Source organism: Oryx dammah, unplaced genomic scaffold, assembly GCF_014754425.2.
Source record: "Oryx dammah isolate SB20612 unplaced genomic scaffold, SCBI_Odam_1.1 HiC_scaffold_27, whole genome shotgun sequence".
In the NCBI taxonomy this organism is placed as follows: domain Eukaryota; kingdom Metazoa; phylum Chordata; class Mammalia; order Artiodactyla; family Bovidae; genus Oryx; species Oryx dammah.
Window position 1 is genome coordinate 16,720,547 of NW_024070211.1, and position 27,064 is coordinate 16,747,610.

At 44.3% G+C, this 27,064-nt stretch overlaps 1 protein-coding gene across 1 annotated transcript in view; it reads right to left on the reverse strand.

The window, feature by feature from the left end:
• Positions 1-27,064, reverse strand: part of ARMC9 (armadillo repeat containing 9) — a 93,571-nt gene that overhangs the window by 7,458 nt on the left and 59,049 nt on the right. The window contains exons 13-17 of the mRNA XM_040229374.1: positions 26,793-26,883; positions 24,707-24,830; positions 21,408-21,547; positions 20,183-20,259; positions 16,073-16,147 (exon numbers count right to left, since the gene is read on the reverse strand). Coding sequence (XP_040085308.1) covers positions 16,073-16,147; positions 20,183-20,259; positions 21,408-21,547; positions 24,707-24,830; positions 26,793-26,883 — 507 coding nt within the window. The remainder of the gene's footprint in view (positions 1-16,072; positions 16,148-20,182; positions 20,260-21,407; positions 21,548-24,706; positions 24,831-26,792; positions 26,884-27,064) is intronic.

Sequence of the window (27,064 nt, forward strand, 5' to 3'; positions counted from 1 at the left end):
TGGAATCAACAGCTCTAACAGAATCAAAGAAGAAGGGCCAAGTGTAGTTTTGAAGACGGTGAGTTCCCATCACCTAAAGCAGAGCACTATCTCCTAGAAAGGTTCAATCTGGATCGTAATTCTAGTTTCTCGATAAAACAGCCGTGGTACCTTGATCAAATGACTTAACTCCTGCCAGCCTGTTTCGTCAACTATAAAATAAGGATGGCAACTCAAGGCAACACGAGATTTTTAAAGGATGTATATTGGTGTTGGTTATGTAAATGTATGTTTGTGTAAATGCACTGAAGGGAGGGACTTTCCTGGTGGTCCAGTGGTTAAGAATCTGCCTTGCAATGCAGGGGATGGGGGTTCATCCTCTGGTTGGGAACTAAGATCCCACATGCCTCACAGTAACTGAGCCCTCTAGCTGCAACTAGAGAGTCTGTGTGCTGCAAGGAAAGATTCGACATGAAGCAATGAAGATCCTGAGTGCTGTAACTATGGCCCAATGCAGCCAAATAACCAAATAAATTTTAAAATGCACTGAACTATATATGTCAGTTCAGTTCAGTTCAGTCGCTCAGTCAGGCCTGTGTATTTCACTGTTCATAAATTACAATACCTAAAAAAAGAAAAGCATCTAATCCAATGATTGACACATAGGAGATGCTTAATAAATGACAGACTGCACTTGCTGTGTCTGGTAGGGCTTTGTGGCTCAGAACAGAGAGCCGGTAGGTGAAGCAAGGGAACAAGCAGGGTTCCTGGTGGTCACAGGTGAAGAGGGTTACTATAGAGAAGGATAACATTTAACTTGCGGGAGCAGAGACAGACCAGTCCACAGAACAGAAGGTGAAGGAGTGGCCTGGGAGGAAGAACTGGACAGTCGACAACAGAAGAGAGCTTCACAGAGGGTGTGGTCAGCAGTGTCCAGGCTCCTGGGGAACCAGTCAGACACACCCGGGCTTGTCTATTGTCAGGAGGGCTGCATTTCATCTCTCTCTGCCTCCTAAACTGACCTCTTCCCCGTACTCCATCCTGTCCCAAAGTAAGGGCCAGAGGAGGAAGAACATGGCCAAGTGCAAGCAGAGGGATAAACCCTAAAACACTAAAGGTTAGGATCACCGCCAGCCAGCTGACCACTGTCAATATCTTACCTTTCTGCCAGTGGAGTGAGACAAATGATTCATTCAGGCTCTCCATTTTTTTTTTTTTTAGCCAGAGTTTACTCTTGCAAATGATTAACTGTTCATATATTGAAAGATCTTTTAATTCTCACTTGATCTCTTTCTTCTGTCTCTAGCTCAGTTGTTACTTGGGGGTTAAAAAAAAATCACAAATTCCTTCTCTGTAATTAGGAAGATTATTGGGGGAAGATTTTTTAATAGAAAATTTCTCCATAAGAAATTTCACTTCTGGACTTCCCTGGTGGTCCAATGGTTGAGAATCTGCCTGCCAATGAAGGGGACACAGGTTCGATCCTTGGTCTGGGAAGATTCCACATGCTGTGGGTCACCTCAGCCCATGTGCCGGAACTATTGAGCCTGGGCTCTAAAGCCTGCGGGCTGCAGCTACTGAGCTTGCATGCCCTAGAGCCTGTGCTCTGCAACAAGAGGAGCCACCGCGATAAGAAGCCAGCGCATCACAACTAGAGAGTATCCCCCACTCCACAACTGGAGAAGACCTGGTGCAGCCAAAACTGAAATAAAGTAATTTAAAAAAAAAAAAAAAAAAGAAATTTCACTTCTTTTAAATGTATATTTTTATATATGTAGGTGCATGCTAAGTTGCTTCAGTCCTATCCAACTCTTTGCCTATGGACCATAGCCCGCCAGACTCCTCTATCCAGGGGATTCTCCAGGCAAGAACACCGGAGCAGGTTGCCATGCCCTCCTCCAGGCGATCTTCCCAACCCAGGGATCAAACCTTGGTCTCTTACGTCTGCATTGGCAGGAGGGTTCTGAACCACTAGCACCACCTGGGAAGTCCATATATTTTTATACTTATTACTAAATGTATATTTAAAAGAAGTGAAATTTATTTTATTAAAATAAGTGAAGTACATAAACCATATGTTTAATTTTTGACTAAGCTAAAATGTAAATTATAGGAATAATAAATCATAAAAATAATATTTTATCATGAAAGCAACATGTCATTTCAGATAACCTAGGCCAAATAAAAATGCCAAAGCAGATGTAAAGGGTAAGAGAGCAGGTATTTGTATATCAGCCAAATATGTGAAAACAAGAACATGAATGTGTGCAAAGAGCAGAGAAACAAGGAACGTGTGTTTCTGTCAACTCGCTGAGATTAGAGACGGTCATAAAGACAATCACACGGAAGACTGTATTTGTATGCAGTCCTGAAGGAAAGAAGAGAACGGATCACACGCAGATTCCTCCTTAGGTAAAGGTTCGGGGGTGTGTCCCCAAACACTGGAGCCAAACCACCCAGACCAGCTAGCTGCTCACTGGCTATGCCACCGGGCAGGGGTTTTAACCTCGAAACTTCATTTCATCACAGCAAAATGGGCACAACCACAGGAACTGCTTTGGGGGCCTTTTGGGAATGAAATAGATAAAGCCCCTGTCAGGGCCTACAACACGCACCAAACACCATCCAGTCCAAGTAATTTCTAACTCTCCTTTCACGCACAGCAGGTCAGCTCTCTTCAGTGTTCTATTTTGTTCTGACCCAAACAGCCCACACTTACATCACTAGGGGTCTTCACGAGAAATTTCTCTTGGGAAATATAAACAGAACTTCCCTGGTGGTCCAGTCCTGGAAGATCCTATATGCCTTGGAGCAAACAGCCTCGAGCCACAAGTACTGAGCCCTCGGGCTGCAAGTAGAGAGTAGCCCACAACTAGAGAAAAGCCCACGCAGCCACAGAGACTCAGCACAGCTAAAATAATCAACCAATTTAAAAAAGACACAAACGTATGTGCCAGGGGCACATGAATACTTTCTTTTAGCATGGAAGGTATATAGGTTCTCTGCAGAAAACCGGTAAACTAAACACAGGAAGATCCCCTGGAGAAGGGAAAGGCTACCCACTCCAGTATTCTGGCCTGGAGAATTTCATGGGCCGTACAGGCCATGGGGTTGCAAAGAGTGGGATACGCCTGAGCGACTTTCACTTTTTCACAAAGGAAAAGAATTAAAATTATCCACAAACTCAAACATTAAAAAAAAACTGTGGACGTTTTGAGATATGCCCTCCTTTTATGGGCACTGTTTACATAACTGACATCATATTGATAATATAAGACTAACTATTGTTTTTCAACTAAACCCTACGACTGTTTGAATGTGTCAGTAAAATCTTTATAAACACAATTTTAATAACTATAATAATAATAATAGCTAATATTTTCCCAATATTTGCTATGTGCCAGGCACTGTTCTAAATATTTCACGTGTCAGCTCTTGATTCTCATAATGGTCTTATGAATTTGATACTAAAACAATACCCACTTTGCCACTGAGAGAATAAGTCATAAGCCCAACGAACACCATGAGGCACTGGAGAGTCGCAGAGGCAACATTTAAACACGGCCCCGGGCTCGTCAGCTCCCGATTCACCCTCTGCCTCTGTTCTGACTTAAGCAACCCCTCCTTAACCATGCCCGGCATTTAGTCTCCTACTTTCCACTATGATCAGGAATGCAGTGATGGATATTTTGATATATGAATCTTTGTTTGTGTTCTTGTATGGAGCTCCAGAAGTAGAATTCCTGGCAAAGAATGTTACTATTTTTTTAGGACCATTATACATATTGCTAAATTGCTTTCTAAAAAGGCTGTATAGTGACTTCCCTGGGGGTCCAGTGTTTGGGACTCTGCTCCCAAAGCAGGGGGCCCAGGTTCAATCCCTGGTTGGAGAACTAGATCTCACATGCTGCAACTGAAGATCCCGCATCTGCAACTAAGACCTGGCGCAAAGAAATAAATATTTAAAAGAAATACGTAAGTAAAAATGCCGTATCAGTTTATCCTGTCCGTTTTGAATTTTGAAAGGCCCCCTCATCATAGAGGCCACGGAATACAGCAAGCAGGCCTACCATCCGTAAGGGACAACTGCTACAGGTGGAGCTGATGAACACTTGTCACAGCTTTCCTACAGTGTGTTCATTTCCCAGGGCGGCAGCCAGACTCTGAGCATTCCTAGGCTCCCCTGAGCGAGGGGCATGAAGGCAGATGACCTCTCGGTCCTGCCAACAAACAGACATGCTCGTGTGAGACTGATTCAGCAGAGGGCCATGTGAAGAATCAGGCACACGGGGACACACATCTTTGGGACAGTTGGCTCAGGTGGCATCTGGCCTCTGGGGACAGTAGGGCCAAGTTTCTGGCATGGCAGTGTGAGAATGGCCTGGGGCCAGGGTGCAAGGCACAGTAAGGGTATCTCTGGAGCAGCCCCATGGGGGTGGGTGGGCATTCTTCCCAGCTCCGTGGCTTCTAAGCCCAGCTCCCTGGCTTTCCCGGAGACTCTGGGAGCCTTCACAACTGACCGAGCATCTGGTCTGCTCCAGCCCAAGGCGCCATGTCTGGCTGAGGTTTAGATCCCAGGGAGGAGGTTTGACGCCAACACCTCCCTGGGTGCAAGAAGGCCTTGGAGTTGGGTGGCTCTCTTGATCGCATCTGCTCTCCAGCTCCAGACCCTGAAGGGATCTTAAATTTCAAATAGGCCTCAGGGCACGCATTTATCTTTTTCTTTTTTTTGGCATTAAGACCACCATAGTAGCATTTGGTACTAATATAATTTTTATGTACTCTTTGTCATTTCCCACAAGCACACAAATGTTTTACACAGTTGCAAAAACAGAATTATTGTAATAATAATGTCATATTCTTCTTTTATCCCCCATTACACAATAAAAAGTTTCCATACTCTCTCACACTGCTTTTTCTAATTATCATCTTCAGTAGCTACTAATACTGTGAGCAAAAGAACAGTAATTTCATGAGCAGGCATTACCAGACATTTACATTCTGTTTTTTCACTATTACAAAAATCCTGGAATGAGCAACTTCATGTGCAGAACTCTTCTCTGCACTGGTAGAGGAAAATGAATGAATCCAAAGCATAGAGGTTTTCATAATTTTTCACATATACTGCCAAACTTCCTTCTGGAACGACTGTGCTGACACGCATTGCAAACACTGGCCTGATCTGAACATCAGCCCTGCCCCCTCTTGGCTTTGTATGTGAGCAGATGCTAAGGTAGGGAGATGATGGACGACGTTCTCCTCACTGCCTGGTTTCCTTTATTATTGTTACATGCAAAAAGGATGTAATACTCTTTTTCAACCTAAAAACTCAAGGATAAGAGTGAAATGAGGGGAGGTCTCGGGGTTTTAGAAAAACCCTATTGAAGCCATAACCTCCCTTAGAGGCCTCTCTTCTAAATAAATGGGCAACTGCTTAGATGAGGTATCCAAAAGAGTTCTCCATTTGCTTAGGACTTGGATCCCAGTTAAAATACCAGAGGGAAGCTTATGCTACTTATACTTTCACCTAATCAGTCTATGCTTTCTGTCTTTCTTTTTATTATTTATTTGGCCGTGCTGGGTCTGTATTGAGGTATGCAGGATCTATTAGATCCTGGTGCTTCCCTTGTGGCTCAGACAGTAAAGCGTCTGCTTGCAGTGCGGGAGACCCGGGTTCGATCCCTGGGTTGGGAAGATCCCCTGGAGAAGGAAATGGCAACCCACTCTATACTCTTGCCTGGAAAATTCCATGGACTGAGGAGCCTGGTGGGCTACAGTCCATGGGGTTGCAAAGAGTCAGACACGACTGAGCGAACACATTCTAGGATCCATTAGAAGGTCGGATCCAGTTCCCTGTAGGGATTGAACCTCGGACCCCTGTACTGGGAGCGTGGAGTCTTAGCCACTGGACCACCAGGGAAGTTTCCCACATTTTCTTTTTAAAGTTAATAATTCACAGGGTGTACAGAAACTTATATCAGAAACTATAAAGGACAATATTAATAGATTTAACTATAGAGTTAACTGCCATATGACCAAAGTCCCATAACTAAAAGACAAATGAAAAGTTCAGTCAGTTCAGTTCAGTTCAGTTCAGTTCAGTTCAGTCGCTCAGTCATGTCCGACTCTTTGCGACCCCATGAATCGCAGCACACCAGGCCTCCCTGTTCATCACCATCCCCCGGAGTTCACTCAGACTCATGTCCATCGAGTCCGTGATGCCATCCAGCCATCTCATCCTTGGTCGTCCCTTTCTCCTCCTGCCCCCAATCCCTCCCAGCATCAGTCTTTTCCAATGAGTCAACTCTTTGCATGAGGTGGCCAAAGTACTGGAGTTTCAGCTTTAGCATCATTCCTTCCAAAGAAATCCTAGGGTTGATCTCCTTCAGAATGGACTGGTTGGATCTCCTTGCAGACCAAGGGACTCTCAAGAGTCTTCTCCAACACCACACTTCAAAAGCATCAATTCTTCTGCACTCAGCCTTTTTCACAGCCCAACTCTCACATCCATACATGACCACAGGAAAAACCATAGCCTTGACTAGACGGACCTTAGTCGGTAATGTCTCTGCTTTTGAATATACTATCTAGGTTGGTCATAACTTTTCTTCCAAGGAGTAAGCATCTTTTAATTTCATGGCTGCAATCACCATCTGCAGTGATTTTGGAGCCCCCCAAAATAAAGTCTGACACTGTTTCCACTGTTTCCCCATTTATTTCTCATGGAATGATGGGACTGGATGCCATGATCTTCGTTTTCTGAATGTTGAGCTTTAAGCCAACTTTTTCGCTCTCCTCTTTTCACTTTCATCAAGAGGCTTTTTAGCTCCTCTTCACTTTCTGCCATAAGGGTGGTGTCATCTGCATATCTGAGGTTATTGATATTTCTCCTGGCAATCTTGATTCCAGCTTGTGTTTCTTCCAGTCCAGCGTTTCTCATGATGTACTGTGCATAGAAGTTAAATAAGCAGGGTGACAATATACAGCCTTGATGTACTCCTTTTCTATTTGGAACCAGTCTGTTGTTCCATGTCCAGTTCTAACTATTGCTTCCTGACCTGCATACAGGCTTCTCAAGAGGCAGGTTAGGTGGTCTGGTATTCCCATCTCTTTCAGAATTTTCCACAGTTTATTGTGATCCACACAGTCAAAGGCTTTGGCATAGTCAGTAAAGCAGAAATAGATGTTTTTCTGGAACTCTCTTGCTTTTTCCATGATCCAGCGGATGTTGGCAATTTGATCTCTCGTTCCTCTGCCTTTTCTAAAACCAGCTTGAACATCAGGGAGTTCATGGTTCACGTACTGCTGAAGCCTGGCTTGGAGAATTTTGAGCATTACTTTACTAGCATGTGAGATAGCGCAATTGTGTGGTAGTTTGAGCATTCTTTGGCATTGCCTTTCTTTGGGATTGGAATGAAAACTGACCTTTTCCAGTCCTGTGGCCACTGCTGAGTTTTCCAAATTTGCTGGCATATTGAGTGTAGCACTTTCACAGCATCATCTTTCAGGATTTGAAACAGCTCAACTGGAATTCCATCAACTCCACTAGCTTTGTTCGTAGTGATGCTTTCTAAGGCCCACCTGATTTCACTTTCCAAGATGTCTGGCTCTAGATTAGTGATCACATCATCATGATTATCTGGGTCATGAAGATCTTTTTTGTACAGTTCTTCTGTGTATTCTTGCCACCTCTTCTTAATATCTTCTGCTTCTGTTAGGTCCATACCATTTCTGTCCATGATCGAGCCCATCTTTGCATGAAATGTTCCTTTGGTGTCTCTAATTTTCTTGAAGAGATCTCTAGTCTTTCCCATTCTGTTGTTTTCCTCTATTTCTTTGCATTGATCGCTGAAGAAGACTTTCTTATCTCTTCTTGCTATTCTTTGGAACTCTGCATTCAGATGCTTATATCTTTCCTTTTCTCCTTTGCTTTTCACCTCTCTTCTTTTCACAGCTATTTGTAAGGCCTCCCCAGACAGCCATTTTGGTTTTTTGCATTTCTTTTCCATGGGGATGGTCTTGATCCCTGTCTCCTGTACAATGTCACGAACCTCATTCCATAGTTCATCAGGCACTCTATCTATCAGATCTAGGCCTTTAAACCTATTTCTCACTTCCACTGTATAATCATAAGGGATTTGATTGAGGTCATATCTGAATGGTCTAGCTGTTTTCCCTACTTTCTTCAATTTAAGTCTGAATTTGGTAATGAAAAGTTGGGGAAATATTTGTAATATACGTCAAAAGATGCTTCCCTGGTGGCTCAGATGGTAACGCACCTTGTCTGCAATGTGGGAGACCTAGGTTTGATCCCTGTGTCGGGAAGATCCCCTGGAAGAGATGGCAACCCACTCCAGTACTCTTGCCTGGAAAACACCATGGACGGAGGAGCTTGGTGGGCTACAGCCCACGGGGTCGCAAAGAGTCGGCACGACTGAACAACTTCACTATGACGATGATGTCAAAAGATTAATAGCCCTAATTTCACTGTGACTTCTCTGATCCAGAGGTGACTTAGAAGCGAGTGGCAGACAGGCTCCAACATGACCCCACCTCCTGGAATTCATACTCCTAAGTGTCCCCCCACACTGTTCCTGGGCTGGTCAATGTAGTGGGAATTCCTAATAATGTACTTTCACAGCCTTGAGAAATTCCACAGAAATAGAATCTGGAAAAACAGCATATATTAAGAAACTATGTTAATGACTATATTTCATGTTTTTCTTAGAATAATCGCCTTGTTACAAACCCCAAGGTCAGACCCAGAAGGGAGTATGGCTGGGATCATGAGTGCATGGACCTTGGAACACTGAGGCGTCAGGCATGAACACTGCTTAAGCACTTGCTGATTGTTTCTGGCACTAGCCCAGAAGGGAATGGCCTGGGGTAAAAACAAGGAGATCTAGACTATGTCAGTGTAGTGTCTTAAGACAGATAAGATCAAAGAAAGTCTGCAATTAGGAACAAAAGCTGGACTCAGAGTAGACTCTGCACCTCAGTCCAATAGAGGCTGCAGGTCCCTTGACTCACTGCACCAGATTTTGTGTTCTGTCTTCATTCTCGTTACTCGCTCCCAGGACCATTAGGGCAACAACTGGCGCCCAATGTGGGGCCGGGGTGGAAGACCCTACAAGCTAAAGTAAAACTACAGCGATGCAGAACTTGGGATGGTTAAGAGGCCTCTGAAAATTCCCACTGGTAAGTCCTTCTGGCACTTAATTGAGGTTAAAATGGGAAATGTTGAGAGTGCAGAACACCATTGCCTGTATATCTGTTTACTAAGACAGCTCTTAAAATGGGAGGAGCTTCTATTAGTGAAGGGCGATTATTAGAATTGTTGCAAGCAGTGGATAAATATTGCTGCTGGCTCCTGTCAAGAGGGACCTTAGATTTGAAAGTCTGGGAAAAGGTTGGAGCTGAGTTAAAAAAAGAACATGCAAAAGGGACTCTGCTCCCTGTTTCTATCGAGTACGTGGGCATTAATTTAGTCAGCGCTGGAACCTTTGCAGACTTCTGATTCTTTTGATGAAGTGATGATGACTCTTGAAAAACCAGAATATGTAAAGACTGGGGAAATGCGCAAGCCATCTTCGAAACCTGTTTCCTTGGCTCCCAAAGAAAATGATGAGGGATTTTTTTTCCTCCAGCTCCTCCCCACCGTTCTCAACTTTCACAGGGGACAGTTGGATTATTGTTAGGAAGATCGGGGCTGACTTCCGAGGGAGTTCAAATTCATATACCGAGTTACAGACCATGACTATGAAGGAGAATTGAAGGTAATGGCCTCCACCACTCTTCCCTTTAGAAACCTTCTAAAGGGGATAGGATTGCTCAGCTTCCCTCATTGCTCAGCTGGTAAAAAATCTGCCAGCAATGCAGAAGACCCCAGTTTGATTCCTGGGTCAGGAAGATCCTCTGGAGAAGGGATGGCTACCCCCTCCAGTATTCCTGGGCTTCCTTTGTGGCTCAGCTGGTAAAGAATCCACCTGCAATGTGGGAAACCTGGGTTTGATCCCTGTATTGGGAAGATCCCCTGGAAAAGGGAAAGGCTACTCGCTCCAGTATTCTGGCCTGGAGAATTCCATGAACTGTATAGTCCATGGGGTTGCAAAGAGTCAGACATGACTGAGTGACTTTTACTTCACTATGTGGGTATAGGACAGTCAGACAAAAAGGAGGGCTCTGGGGCATTTGGAAGCACAGCCAAGGCTGGTATTTTTCTCACTGAAAAGATTTTGGAATCCAGACCCACTTGTCAAGTCAATATAAGTGGCAAAACATTTAAGGTTCAATAGATGCTGGAGCCGAGGCTTCTATCATGAGCTCTAAACACTGGCCTAATGCGTGGCCAACTAGGCCTGCTCCAATATCTATTGTAGGTCTAGGACAGGCACAGGACTAAGACAAAGTACTATGGTACTGTCTTGTTCAGGGCCTGATAAACAACCAGCCACTATCCAACCTTATATGGCTGCTATACCTGTCAATCTATGGGGTCGTGATCTCTTGGAACAATGGCATGCTGAGATACATATTCCTCCAAATCAATAGATTGAGGCCAGTTGCCAAATTGTGTTCAATCAAGGTTATATACCAGGATTGGGACTGGGCAAAAATCAACAAGGAAGACTTTATCCTTTGACTATTCAAGATTTCAAACCACCCCCTTTTCATTAGTGGCCACTGCTCATTTTAATCTTCCTCCACCCACACCCATACCTTAATTGGAAAACTGATCGACCTGTGTGGATAGAGCTGTGGCCTCTAAAATAAGAAAAATTGGAGGCTTTACATGAATTAGTTAATGAACAACTGAGCAAGGGACATATTATTGAGTCCTTTAGCACTTGGAATTCTCCAGTGTTCGTTATACAAAAGAAATCTGGCAAATTCAGAAGACTTACTGATATGAGAGCTGTTAATGCTATTATTGTTCCAGTGGGTACTTCACAGCCTGGCCTACCTAATCTTAATATGATTCCAAGAAACCGGCATTTGTTTGTTATTGACCTTAAAGATTGTTTTTTCACTACTCCTTTATACCCCGATGATCAACCTGGATTCGCCTTTTCAGTTCCTTCCAGTAATTTAAAGGAGCCACATAAAAGATTTCAATGGACTGTATTACCTCAAGGTACGCTTAACAGTCCCAGTATTTGTCAAATTTTGCACCTGCCACAGCAATGATTCCCTCATGCATATATCATTCATTATGTGGATGATACATTATGTGCCTTACCTGATATTGATAGCCTATAGGAATTATTTTTAAAGCTAAAAGGAATGCTTAAAATATGCTGGCTTGTATTTGGCTCCTGATAAACTAGAATACACTCAACCTTCTCAGTGCTTAGGAAATATAGTTACCTGTACTACAATCAAACCATAAAAGGTGTAACTACACAGAGACTCAATTAAAACTCTAAATGACTTATAAAAATTACTAGGAGACATTAACTGGATTCAACCTAAGTTAGGGATTCCAATTTATCCTTTATCCCATGTATTCTATTAAGAGGAAATCCAGAGCTTAATAGCTCCTGACAACTAACTCCTGAGGCTGAGAAAGAACTAGTGATTATAGAACGAGCAGTACAAAACTGCCAAAGAGACAGAACAGACCCTTTAGAACCTCTCCAGTTGTTTGTCTTCCCTACCCCTCATTCCCTTACTGGGTTGATTATGCAAACTGAAGGGATATTCTTAGCTAATTCACAAAGAAAATCTATTACCCCTTATTTAGACATGATAGCCACTATAATTCTAAAAGGAAGAGAACATGTTCAACAACTTACTGGAAATGATCCCTGCCTTATTTGTACTACACTAACCTCCAAAATCACTGCAGATGGTGACTGCAGCCATGAAATTAAAAGATGCTTACTCCTTGGAAGACAAGTTATGACCAACCTAGATAGTATATTCAAAAGCAGAGACATTACTTTGCCGACTAAGGTCCATCTAGTCAAGGCTATGGTTTTTCCTGTGATCATGTATGGATGTGAGAGTTAGACTGTGAAGAAGGCTGAGCACTGAAGAATTGATGCTTTTGACCTGTGGTGTTGGAGAAGACTCTTGAGAGTCCCTTGGACTGCACGGAGATCCAACCAGTCCATTCTGAAGGAGATCAACCCTGGGATTTCTTTGGAAGGAATGATGCTAAAGCTGAAATTCCAGTACTTTGGCCACCTCATGAGAAGAGTTGACTCATTGGAAAAGCCTCTGATGCTGGGAGGGATTGGGGGCAGGAGGATAAGGGGACAACAGAGGATGAGATGGCTGGATGGCATCACGGACTCGATGGACATGAGTCTGAGTGAACTCCGGGAGATGGTGATGGACAGGGAGGCCTGGCATGCTGCGATTCATGGGGTCGCAAAGAGTCGGACATGACTGAGCGACTGAACTGAACTGAACTGAACCTCCAAAGAATTAAACATTCTTTTCAAAATTCACTATCTTGGCAACTAGCTTTAGCTGACTATATTGGACAAATCCACAACCACTATCCTGATTTACCTATCTGGCAGTTTTAAAAACAAACAAGATGGATTTTGCCTAAAATTACTAGTGTCAACCCCATTCCCTCTGCTCTTTTCATTTTTATAGATGGCATTACCCGAGGAAAAGCAAGATATACAGGCGTGTTTATGCTAGTTACTGAAACACCTGGATATTCTGCACAACAAGCAGAAATTCTGGCTATTACACACGCATTACAAAGTAATCCCCAAGCAATTAATATCTTATCTGATTCTCAATATTCTGCACATGTCACTAAATATATAGAAACAGCAACTATTACAGATACTATCCCATCCACATTATACACTCTTTTTACAAATTTACATCGGGTGATTTGACACCGACAATTTCCATTCTACATTACTCATATTCGGGCTCATATTAATTTACCAGGGCCCTTACCAGAAGGAAATGCTCAAGCCGATGCCATTTTATTTCCAGCCTTTACAGAGGCATCAGCCTTTCATGATCTGACACACTGTAATTCAAAATGTGTAAATACCAAGTCTTATATCACTCGGGCTCAACCAAAACAGATTGTGCAGACTTGTTCTACATGTCAGACGGTTACAATAACCACATCTCCAACAGAAGCCTTGGGAGTTTCACCAGGTGATTCAGAAACACCCGTTTGGATTCCCTCATGTCATCTGAAACCGTATCATATCCCACAGGAGAGACCCTTCGCATGAGACGTAGAGCCCCCGATAATGAGTTTTGAAGGCTTGAGTCTGAGACAGACAAAGATAACGATTCCCCTCCCGTCGACGCATTGGAACAAGATCCCCATTATTAGTTAATGATTATTGTTCATGTTTTTCTTAAAATAATCGCCTTGTTACAAACCCCAAGGCCAGACCCAGAAGGGAGTATGGTTAGGATCATGAGAGCATGGACCTTGGAACGCTGGGTTGGAGTCGGGCCTGAACACCGCCTAAGCACTTGCTGATTGTTCCCGAGATCAGCCCAGAAGGGAACATCCAGGGGTAAAAACAAGGAGATCTAGACTATGTCAGTATAGTTAGTGTCTTGAGAAAGATAAGATCAAAGAAAGTCTGCAATTAGGAACAAAAGCTGGACTCAGAGTGGACTCTGCACCTCAGTCCAATAGAGGCTGCAGAGCCCCTGACCCACTGCACCAGATTTCGTGTTCTATCTTCATTCTCGTCTCTTGCTCCCGGACCATTAGGGCAACAGGTCAATGTGACCACTTCTTTATAAATATATAATTAAATTTATTTATTTTTAATTGAAGGATAGTTGCTCCACGATATTGTGTTGGTTTCTGCCAAACATCAACAGGAATCAGCTATAGGTATAGCTGTGTCCCCTCACTCTGGAACCTCCCTCCCACCTCCCTCCCATCCCACTTCTCTAGGTTGTTACAGAGCCCCGGTGTGAGTTCCCGGAGTCACACCGCAGATTCCCCTGGGCTATTTCACACATGGTAGTGTGGATGTCTCCATGCTACTATCTCCATACATCCCAAGGAGCCTGTGGCTGCTGTCTGGCTCACTCTCTGTCTCTCTAGGATCCCTCAACGGGTAAGCCAGCTGCCATGTAGAGACAAGCCCTGTGGGGAGGCCACTGGCTGGGAAACGAGGTCCCCGAACAATAGCCCATGTGACAAAGGGCTTAGAAGCGGATCCTCTGCCCTTGGCTGCCTGAGCTCGATTGAAGGACAGACTCTTGGCCAGCACCACACAGCTAATGTGCTCCCCAACTTCTGTCCTCTAGAAACTGTGAGGCATTAATTTTTCAAAAGACGTTAAACTTTGCGATAGTTTTTTACGAAGCGATAGAAAACTAATACAATTGTGCTGTTTAATTTCCAAACATTTGGGGGTTTCCCATTCCCAGATACCGTGTTACTACGGTCATGCTTTTTCATCATTGTCTATTCAGCCCTTTTTTCTCATTACCTCTCCCTTCTCCTCCTGGGGCTCCAATGATAGGCTAGTGACACCTCTGGATACGGCCCTCCCTGGATACAGGGCTCGGAGGCTGTCCCTTTCGCCACCTCTTTTCTCTCTGGCCTGGATGGTCTCCAAGGGCTGCCCCTCTGTGTCCCACAAGAGTGAGTCTCTTTGCCCCACTTGGTCGCCTTTCTCCACCCCACCCCCCACCCCCACGCTTTCTCAACTCCTGGGCCCTGGATGTCTGGCCTTCATGCTTTCGGACTCCATGTCACCTCCATTCTTTCCTTTTCTTCAACTTATGTGCTTTCTTCCTTGTTCTCTGCCTTGGCTGACAATCTCTTTCACCTGAATGACCATAATGCAGAATTTAATAAAAAGTTTATTTTCCCTTGGTCTGTATTGAAAAAGCAGATTTTTTTTTTTTTCTTTGAAAGCAGTAGGTAATTCAGTGTCATTCTTTACTGTGACCACACAGAATAGACCTTAAGTAAGTTTTTGTTTCTGGCATAATTGCTGATGTAATTGTAGCTGACCCATTAGAAGATTTAGCAATTCTTCTAAGTAGGCAAAGCCAAGTGGAAAGAGCATGCTTCATTGATCTCAAACTGAATTTAGTCTGTGTTCTGACAGTGGAAACATATTTAACCCCTTCATCCTAAGCATTTAACACACACACAATTAAGCTGGTTTCACGCGTCATAAGGAAAAAGGACAAAACTCCAGTGGTTTTGATTAGATCTAGAAGCATCTGTCACCACGAAAGAAGATGCTAATCACCTGAGGTTTGTTTTATGTCTCCAATGCAAGCACTAATGTAAACACATTAAATATTCAATTCACTCTTTTCCAACCAGCTAGTTGGATCATCTTCATCAGCACCTCTGTCCCACTTGGTTGCTACCAGATGCCTGTGGATTACAGGAGTGTGTTGATTGCCCAGGGTCTCACTGCCACGATTCCTCCAGGAGGCCTGGACATGAATCTGAGTGATGATTTGTCCAATTTCATCATTTTCTTGCTAAGCTTCTCCTGCTATGAAATCCATAAACATTCCTAAAGCCCCCAATTAAAATGTCACTAAAATTTTTAAAAAGGTCTACAACTTTCCAAAAACTAAATCTGCTAGGAACTTCAACCCTGAATATGCATTGGAAGGACTGATGCCAAAGCTGAGGCACCAATACTCTGGTCACCTGATGTGAAGAGCCGACTCACTGGAAAAGACCTTGATGCCAGGAAAGATTGAAAGCAAAAGGAGATGAGAGCAGCAGATGAGGTGGGTTAGACAGCGTTACCAACCCAACGGACGTGAACTTGAGAACTCTGGGAGATAGTGGAGGACAGGGAAGTCTGGCATGCTGCAGCCCATGGGGTCATAAAGAGTCTGACATGGCTTAGCAACTGAACAACAACAAAGAACTTCTGATGTTGTAGTTCTTAATTCTGTCAGCTGAGATCCCTTGAGAATCTGATAAAAACCACAAACTCTGTCCCCAGAGAACGGCAAATATGTGTTTGGGATACAATTCCAGGGAGTTTAGAAACCCTTCGCAGCCCTCCCTGGGGCCCAACTGGGAAGCCCTTGCGCTAACAGCCTCTAGACGTGGCAATGACAGACGGTGACTGACCCCACGAGCACATTTTCTCACCATTGCTCTAGCTTCCTCACGAATGGATGGGATGGAAAGGATGCTGTACAGAGCTCCGTTCACATAAGGCTGTATCTTTAAGGGGAGAAAACAAACAGTCATGTGCGAGTTCTCAAACACCATACAATTCAACTATCACACACCACCCTGGAGAGCAGCCTGGCTGGTGAGGAGGGTGACCACTGCCATCTTCACAGCCCCTTGAGCTCCAAATGACAGACACCTCTGCTGGCATGGCACAGGGCAAAGGTTACGACTGAGAGTTTGAAGCAGAGCATGCACCATTCCCTCCCACAGCTTACTCCCGCTACATTTCACTGTTTAATTGATGCCATCCTGAACCACTCAGGCTAGAACCCCTGGAGGCATCCTGGATTCCTCTCTTCTTCCTCTTCAATACTGAGTCTCCCAGTCATCTTTGATGGGAACCCTTCCTGTAAACATGCGCTGCCACAGTCCTTGTTCAGATGTCATTGTCCATGACCTGGGCTACATCGAACCTCCAAGAGGATCTCCCCATCTTTACATTCACCCTTTTATCCAACCATCATATCATTGCTGAGAGTCTACAACTTGGGCCATATTAATCCCTCTCCCAACCTCGGAAACCTTCCACAGAAACTCCCTGCGTGCATGCTCAGTTGCTTCAAGTCATGTCCGATTCTTTGCAACCCCATGGACTGTAAGCCCACCAGGCTCCTCTGTCCATGGGATTCTCCAGGCAAGGATACTGGAGTGGTCTGCCATGCCCTCCTCCAGGGGATCTTCCTGACCCAGGGACTGACCCGCATCTCCTGCACTGAGGCAGATTCTTTACCGCTGAGGCACTGGGGAAGCCCCCTAGGAATGCCCTGGGAAGTTCTAACTCCTGATTAGAGAATACAGGGCCCTTCGAGGTTTGGCCTCCATACAGTCTTCCTCGGTTTCTCCCTTCCTGTCACTTGAAATGCACACTGCACACGTTCCACACTACTTAAGAGACTCCCTGATACACACAGCACCTGGGACATGCCCTGGGCTGGGCCTAACAGCTCACCCTGCTGGGGATGCTCTTCCCACATACGTCTCTCTGGAAAGTTATGGCTCATCCTTTAAAACTCAGTTCACACAAATCTCAGAGGAACCCTTTTCTGAGCGCCCAGACAGAGTACTCAGCCCTCCTTCCTGTATATCCCTCCACTTCTGTGCTGGGCTCAGTGTATTTTAAGATTTATACTTATGTCTCCCCTATGAGCTCTTCAATGACAGGACCCATGTCTTACTCACACAGGTAACCCCACCATTAAGCCAGACAGGCCTTGATAAATGAGCCCTCCCTTTGGAGTGGACTGTATGCTATGCTCTCTCCATATCATGGGTGGCGGGGAGGACTCATTTCCCACCACCCTTTTTTAGCACTGGATTTATTATCACTTTTCATTTCTGCTAATATAACAGGTAAGAGAGGGCATTGTATGGTTGTCTTTATTTTCATTTCCCTGATGACTAGCAGAAACTGAATATCTTTTCATGTTTATAGTAAATCAAGATTTACTATTCTGTAAACTGTCCTTTTACATACTTTATCTTTTTTCCTATATACCTCTCTGTTTCACTCTTACTTATCAATGTATAGGATATAAAACTTTTGTCATATGTGATGCAAATCTCTTTCCATATGATTATATGATTGAAGTTCACATATTCAACTATGGGTATCTTTTTCTTTATAGCTTCTGGATTTTGTTTTTCATAACCATGACTATCTCATAAGGACAGGTGGCATGAGAATTTTGTTTATGTAGGAAATACATTTCTAGGCTCCAATATACTATATATTATTATTATTATTATTATTATTAACCCTGAATATTCATTGGAAGGACTGATGCTGAAGCTGAATGCCAGTATTTTGGCCACTTGAGGCAAAGAGCTGACTCATTGGAAAAGACCCTAATGCTGGGAAAGACTGAAGGCAGGAGGAGAAGGGGACGACAGAGGATGAGACTGTGGATAGCATCACTGACTCAATGGATATGAGTTTGAGTAAACTCTGGGAAATGGTGAAGGACAGGGAAGCCTGGCTTGCAGGTCACAAAGAGTTGGACATGACTGAGCAATTGAATAACAACTATATATATATATATATATATACATATATGTGGATTTTCCTGCTAATTTTCGAAGCAGATGCTTTGGCAAGAGTTAATGAGAAGACTTGACTCCTTTGGTCTATTCAGTTTTCAGAGCTGACAAGGTTCTGACACTTGGAACCAAATTTTACTGTCAGTTCAGTTCAGTCGCTCAGTCGTGTCTGACTCTTTGCGACCCCATGAATCACAGCACGCCAGGCCTCCCTGTCCATCACCAACTCCCAGAGTTCACTCAGACTCGTGTCCATCAAGTCAGTGATGCCATCCAGCCATCTCATCCTCGGTCGTCCCCTTCTTCTGCCCCCAATCCCTCCCAGCATCAAAGTCTTTTCCAATGAGTCAACTCTTCGCATGAGGTGGCCAAAGTACTGGAGTTTCAGCTTTAGCATCATTCCTTCCAAAGAAATCCCAGGGCTGATCTCCTTCAGAATGGACTGGTTGGATCTCCTTGAAGTCCAAGGGACTCTCAAGAGTCTTCTCCATCAATTCACACTGGCTTCAACGGCCTGAGTTGAATAAAATGGAGAAGAGAGTTCACTCTGGTCTAGAAGTAGCTAAGAGCTCACTGATTTTAAAATATAAAGGCATGGCAGGCACCATAAGGGCTTTCCTAATAGCTCAGTTGTTAAAGAATCCACCTGCAATGCAGGAGACCCTAGTTTAATTCCTGGGTTGGGAAGATCTGCTGGAGAAGGGAAAGGCTACTCACTCTAGTATTCTTGGGTTTCCCTGTGGCTCAGCTGGTAAAGAATCCACCTGCAATGCAGGAGACCTGGGTTCGATTTCTGGATTGGGAAGATCCCCTGGAGAAGGGAAAGGTTACCTACTCCAGTATTCTGGCCTGGAGAATTTCATGGACTGCATAGTCCATGGGGTCGCAAAAAGTCTAACACGACTGAGCGATTTTCACTTTCAGGCACTGTAAAAATCAATAAGCCTCCACTCGCTAAAGCAGTCCAGGTCACTCAGCTGCGGGGGTGCTGGGGGAATACGAGATATGAAAGGAATGGCCAGGATGGGAGCTGTCTGAAATGGGAACAGATGTGGGGAGGCCGAGGGCTTCTCTCTGACCCAGGGAGACCCCATCCCCCTGCGGAGACAGCCGTGTGCCCGAGCTAAGGAGGGCAGAGCTCTGCGAAGATTAGGCTTCAGGTGCAAAGCGATGCCATGGTTTCTGCAAAGGCATTTGTAGCAAGCAGGTGAGAGAAGAACCGTACTGTGTGTTAGCTCATCCAGACCTCTGTTTCATTTAAAAAGGGCTTCAGCCCTATAGGCTAGAAAACCTCCCCGGCGCTGGGGAGGACACAGGTGAGGGTAGAAGCGAGGCTGGCCACCCTGCAGGACAACCTGGCAGGACCCTGACGCACAGGGTGAGCAGGCAGTGACCAGTGTCTACACCCCAGGGACGCTCTGGCCTGGGTCAAGAGGCAAGGGTGGAGATGTCCCCCGAGGACGCAAAGGCAGGGGGCACACCCCTGGGGGCTAGACGAGTGAAACGCAAGGGCTGCCAACAGGGGGCTATTGTGTGGCTGCAAGAGTGAAGGCTTTAGATGGACAGAGAGCAACGGAGAAAGGACCTAGAGACGCAGGGAAAAGAGTAAGAAAAGACTGAGATGGAGAGGGCACTGCTATTTATACAAATTAATCACGCCCACAATATTAAATACATTATCAGGCTATGTACACATCCGGGGCCATATATTAAACCCAGCAGAGGAGCGCCATTGTGGAGGGGAGGGGTGGCGGGAGAGGGGGAGGAGGAAAAAAATAACGCCCAGGAGAGAGCGGCACAGACCAGCGATGGCGGCTGTGCTCACACACCGGAAGCCGGAAGCCGGAAGCCGCCTCCTGCTCCGGGTTCCAAAATTTGATAGAAAGCTCTGGCACAGGTTATACAGATATTTGGAGGAAGGTGATGAGGTAAGTACCCCGGGCCAGCCCTCCCATGAGCCCGGGGCCGGTGGCGCTGACTGGGTACCTCATGGTTTTCATGGCCGAGCAGATCCGAAAGGACTTTCAGCACCAGGCCCGCCACCTTGGCACACATATTCTTCCCTTTAGGAGAAAAACAGCAAAACAGAACAGGTCACATCTAAACTCAGAGGCACAAGTCAGGCAGATTTAAAAACGAATCTCGGCTCCTCTGCTTATGAGCTGGGTGATCTTGGGTGAGGCCCTGTTTCTTCCTCTGAGGTCCCTTGGAAATCACTAGGGTCCACCTCAAAAGGCGACGTAGAGGTTAAGTAGCTCAGTACAGGGCAACATGCTCCCAGTGGTTCTTATCATTCAGGCAGAGCACAGAGCGGCTCACTACAGGAAACACAAGGAATCGCAGAACGATGCCCTCTTCCAAGCACACACACCATCACAGAAAAACCGACGGCTGTTTCAGTGGTTCTAAATATCATCATAGCAATCACTGAAGATAAACTGATGGTAATCAAGAAAAGCTGATTATAACCTAATAAATGCTTTCAAGCTAGGAAATTTGCATATGCTATTTTTCAAAAGAGAACTCTGAAAGAAGTCCTTTAGTCAACAACACACAGGTGGTTCAGATTCCACGTCATCTGAGGGGGAAGGTGCTTCTCACAAGTACCCCTGAGCTATTTATCCAGGTAGCCTTCTCCCAACACTGGGACTGCTCAGGGCAGCTCTTCTAAGGAGGCTTCTTCTATTTCAGGAAACAGATCATTTAAGTGGGGGTGGAATCTGTCAGAGAGCAAAAATCACTCCCTTTATTGATCAAGACATAAATGACTTGAGATGTCACATGGGAATTCCCATCTCTAGGAGATGGAATGGAAAAGGCAACTGTGATTAAGTGCAGGGAGTGGTTGAATGTCACTGCTCTGCCGTAACATCAGATTAATGTCGAAACTTAATCCCATAGAATTTTAGGAATGTACTTCTCCGTCTTTAGATAAAACAGGTCATAATTCTTCATTTCCTACCTTTGAATAATGTAACAAAGAGGGAGAAAAATATAATTCAATTTTCTCTTAATATATATATTGCATATAATATTGCATATAATTGAATAACATAAACTCTTCTTTCCAAGGCCAGGGTGGCATGTTGGCTTTAGGGATTCAATAGCTTTACACCTAGTTGGACATGCTTCACACTCTGTTTTGAGTTTTTCTAAGAGGGAAAAATGAAAGGCAACCCAGAGCCAGGGGAGGGGAGTAGGGCTGTGAGACCTGCGCTTCTGAGGCAGAGGTTCATGAGCAGGGCCACTGAGTATTCGAGCGTGTAGTCAGACAGGCAGTCGGGCTCCTTCAGGATGTCAATCAGCCAGAAGATGAGGCCATCTTGAATCATCGCTGTCTGCAGTGGGCGCCTAGGAGATGAGATAGCCAACAGGTGATTAAAGCCGGTAAGAAACCTTTCATGTAAGAGAACACAGTAGTGTGAATGCATATCAGAAAAAGCACTTTATAGAGGTTATGGACTTGAGGGACTGTTTTACTTTTAGGCCTATACAACTGAAACTACAGCAATAAATTCTTTTTCTTCTTCTTTTGGCCACATCGCGTGGTTTGTGGGATCTTAGTTCCCTCACCAGGGGTTGACTACATGCCCTCTCGGCAGTGAAAGCACAGAGTCCTAACCACAGGATCTCCAAGGAATGCCCAACAATAAACTCTTTACCTTTCAGGGGTATCATTGAAAGGTTAAAGAAAAATAAGGCAGTAAGGAGACTTCCTACTTTGAAAGTTTCTATTTCAATATATAGAATTAGCAGAGTATCACCTCAAATACTTCATAAATATTTATTGATAGCTTTTGGTCTAGTTAACCCAGGAAACAGTCACAGAAATAGTTCACTGACAAACATATTTTTACTCAAAATCTAGTCTGTATAATCCATGTAGGCACTCTGAGCTATATAAAAATAGAGATACAAAAAAGAACATAAAACCAGCTTAATACCATTTTGATTCAGATCTCTATAGAATAAGGGTAGTTTAATAACCTGGATAATACAATTTATATGGAATTATTTTCCACCCAAAGTCCTAGTGTAAAAGCTTACAATACCAAGGCACCATCACACTGTTATGAGGGATATCATCATGTCAGCCTTAAGAACTGATGGGACTAAGCACTACAATAACTATAGTTATTAAATTTCTGCCAATTTTTCAAACACTGTCAACATTAAGCTAAATTATCTCTATAAACAAACAGAATTATGTTCCTGTGATCTAATGAAGTAATAACTCTGCAGATCATTTGTAATTCTTAATTCATACAGGTAGAAAAAGAAACTTTCATTAGCAGGGACCTGTCAAAGAGAACTTTGCCAGGTCTACATATCTACAGCCATAACTACAGCTTTCCCCCTACAAAACATATATACAGTCAGCGTATGCCATTTTTCAGGTGTTAGGTTATTAGTGTGTGTGCTAAGTCACCTCAGTCATGTCTGACTCTTGGCAACGCTGTGAACTGTAGCCCACCAGGCTCCTCTGTCCATGGGATTCTCCGGGCAAGAATATTGGAGCCGGCGGCAATTTCCTCCTCCAGGGGATCTTTCTGACCCAGGGATCGAACACGTGTCTCTTATGTCTCCTGCATTATTGGCAGGCAGGTTCTTTATCACTAGTGCCACCTGGGAAGCCCAGGTTATTAGTCAGAGTCAGTCAAATATTGACCACATCTGATGGGAAGGAAATGTGTTCACAAGAGGACTGACAGAAAAAGTTAGGTACTCAAGGTAATAAAATTCTTAATAGTCAAAGAAAAAGTCAGGTGTCATCAGGGAATATAGATGCTGGATGAATTAGCATATGACCCAGCAATTACATTCCTAGATACCTACCCAGGAGAAAAGAAAACAAAGACTTGTATGCAAATATGCATAGCAGCACTACACATAATAGGCAAAAAGTAGAAGCAAGTAAGGTATCATCACCGGATGAATGCATAGGCAAAATGTGGTCTATCCATGTAATGGCCTATCACTCGGCAACACAAAGGAATAAAGTGCTGATACATGCTATCTCTGTGTGAACCTCAAAAGCAGTATGCCAAGTGAAAGGAGCCAGTCATAAAAGAACATACCAGTAAAGGTAAATCTACAGAAAACAGTGGTGGCTGCCCAGGTGAGGAACAGAAATGAAAAGTGACTGCAAACAGGCATGAAGTTCCTTTTGGTGATGATGGAAATGTTCTAAAATTAGACTGTGGTAATGGTTGTACAACTCTCTAAATATACCAAAAATCATTGAACTGTACACTTAAAATGGGTAAATTTTGTAGTATATAAACTACACCTTGGGCTTCCCAGGTGGCTCAGTGGTAAAGAATCTGCCTGCCAATGCAGGAGACTCGGATTCAATCCCTGGGTCAGGAAGATTCCTGGGAGGAGGGCGTGGCAACCCACTCCAGTATTCTTGTCTGGAGAATCCCATGGACAGAGGAGTCTGGTGGGCTATAGTCCATGGCGTTGCAAAGAGGCAGACATGACCAAGCAACAACAACAAAGTACACCTTAGCAATGCTGTCAGCTAAAAAACAAAACAAAACGCTCTGGGAGGACATCAGTTCTGCTTCAAGAAGAGGTGTCTGATTTTTAAATTTCTAATGTAGAGCAGTTGCGTGTCATGAGGGGGTCCAGGCTGAGACCACAGGGTGGCTGGCTGAGATGAATGGACAAGGAACCAGGAAGCTCCACTCTGACTTCCAAAGGGCAACTGACCCCACTGGCTGTGCCCGTGCATTTATATGCCTGTCTCCCATAATTAACTCTGAGCATTTGGCAGGCTGAGGCTCTATCGGGTTTTATTCCCGTGTTTATTTCCAAACCTTGCACGTGGCTTAAGATACAATACATCATCTAGCATTTTGTCAGCATGAGATAACATTCATTGGGAGAATACAATGGTGCTTTAGCATGTAGGAGCAGGATTTGAGAGTTGGACCATAAAGGGCTGAGTGCTGAAGAACTGATGCATTCGAACTGTGAATACTCTTGAGAGTCCCTTGGACAGCAAAGAGAGTCAATCAGTCAATGCTAAAGGAAATCAACCCTGAATATTCATTGGAAGCACTGATGCTGAAGCTCCAATACTTTGGCCACTTGATTTGAAGAGCTGATGCATTGGAAAAGACCCTGATGTCGGGAAAGATTGAGGGCAGGAGGAGAAGGGGGCAACAGAGGATAAGATGGTTGGATGTCATCACCAACTCAATGGACGTAAGTTTGAGCAGGCTCCAGGAGATGGTGAAGGACAGGGAAGCCTGGTGTGCTGCAGTCAATGGGGTTGCAGAGTCAGACATGACTGAGCGTCTGAGCAACAACAACAAAGGATGGTTTAGGGGATTCAAGATAAGCTTTCTAGTTGGAAAGCCACCCAATATCTTCTAAGTATTCACTGAAAAATATCACCCATCCCTTAGATTGTCACTGGGAACAAATAAGCACAAAACAGTGGCTAAGAAGCCCCCAAGGTGATCTCATGGGAGCCACCGTGACCTACTGCATGGTCAGCACCTGAGGCTGAACTTCTGCAGGGCCCCGAGAACATTCTCCCGGGTGACGACATCCTTGTCTTCCTCCTTCAGCCTTTCCTCCAGCATCCGCAGCACCTTCGTGCTCTGGGCAAGGTAGCGGCGACCTAGTAATATGACCAGAGATGAACAAGTAAGAGAATTCATCTTGTGTTAAGTTTCTGCTCTGAAGCCACTTTCTATGAAAACTGTGCATATAACACATGTAGAGTTTGGGATTCCTTAGTGGCTCAGTGGTAAAGAATCTGCCTGCCAAGGCAGGAGATGCAGGTTTGATCCCTGTGTCAGAAAGATCCTCTGGAGAAGGAAATGGCAATCCATTCCAGTATTCTTGCCTGGGAAACCCCAGGGACAGGGGAGCCTGGCGGGCTACAGTTGTTGGGGTTACAAAGAGTCAGACACGACTTAGCAACTAAACAACAGCAACAGCAACAAGAATTCAGGCGGTTTTATGTTCTAGAAAATGTAGTAAAGCATATTTCATCTGCAAGTTAGTTTCATTCAATCAACTAATGAATAGAAAACCACTTTTTCTGTCATCTGAACATGATTCATCACTGTGTTCTTATGGGGAGCACTGTCTTTTATTTACCCACGGTCTTGAGACCGAAAGTCAGATCACAAGGGGATGATGGATCTCTGTGTTATGAGCCCTTTAGTCTTAACATTAGAGGCAGCCAAGCAGTACTTTCTGGACATACCAATGGCCTGGAGAAGTTAGGAACCACACTTGGACCCTATTATAAGCCTTGAATTGTCACTAACCTATGGTAAACTTGTATCTTGATAAAGAGTACATTAATTTCAGACATAAATTTCAACAATATTATATGAATGGTCTCTGGCACATACTCTGGCTAATCATAAAATGTTTGCTAAATGGATGGAAGAACAAACAAATGAGAAAATTTTTGGAGTATCACATCGTCACAATCTAAAACTCCCTTTATTCATGTTAAAAAGAGCTCAAACAAATGAGAATTTATGGAAGATAATGGCATTTTGTAAAATCATTTTGAATTCTGTTATGGCAGCCTTTTAGTTTTGGAATTTTCAAATCTTCTTGATTTAAGAGGCTTAGTCTTTTACAAGAAATGGTACGGTGCTTATTGGAGTCACTTTAATTATTTCAACAACCTTATTTTGCCTTAAGTAGGAAATGGCAGAGAGTGCATTACCTGCTATCTTGAGAGCAGTCTAAAAAGTATTATGTTATGATACCAGAAAGCTTACAAAACAAAACCGGAGGCTGACAAAATAAACTCCGAAACCATGAAAATTTGCTCTGACATAAACCACAACCGTGGGACAACAGCTAACTTTCACAAAAGTCTTTAGAGACATTAAATTAATGTATTGAGGAAGCACATGTCATTGCTAAGAAAGTTGGGGGGAATGTCTCTTTTCCCAGGGAAAAACATAGCCGCAAGACCTAGCTCTTCTCTTTGAAGATATCAATGAAAAAGGAAAATGTTGCTGCCCTATCAGTAAACAAGGGATGCTGGAGCCATCAAGTCACTACAGCCACCCTGGACAGTGAGCCCTGAGGGGGCTCAGGGTGGAGAAAAGCAGAACACTGGCCCCAGACAGCTGAGGTGCACATCAAAGGAATGACTTCAGCGAGCCCAGACTCCTGCATCTTCCTGCACGTTTGTCTCTAAGTTGTGTCCAACTCTGCAGCCCCCAGGATTGTAGCCCTCCGGGCTTCTCTGTCCATGGGATTTCCCAGGCAAGAATACTGGAGTGGGTTGTCATTTTCTTCTCCAGGGGATCTTTCTGACCCAGGGATCAAACCTATGTGTCCTGCATTGGCAGACGAATTCTTTACTGCTGAGCCACCAGGAAAGAATTCCTGAAGAGGTCTGGCTTTAACAGTCATCTTTTGAAGTTTCAACTACCAGGTCTTTGTTGCCAAAAGGCCTATATGTCCCGGCTCCTCCCTCATCTCTTTGGAGCAGTCTCTCAGAGCTATCTGATATGCCGTGTCCCGGCCTGTCCATTTCTTCAGCCAAATAAAACATAATCCTCAACTTTTTTTTCCCAGTTGACAAGGAAAGCTGACATCTTACCTTCTGCTAGGGATGCAAAAGCGTTGATGAGCCTGGCTGTGTACTGCCGTACCACCTCACTCTTGGACTGCAGCAGCTGAAGCACGCTCCTCTGTATGGGGTCGGGGCGGCGGGGGGGGGGGGGACATCAAAATGTCAAACGAGGAAAAACAATGGAGGTAAACACAAGCGAGAGGGAAGCCTGTGTCTCCTCTGAGGGTCTGCTGTAGTCTCCCTCTGCGTGAATTTATTAGAGGTGATTCAGTTTTGATTTCCAACTGATCTTTTCTGTG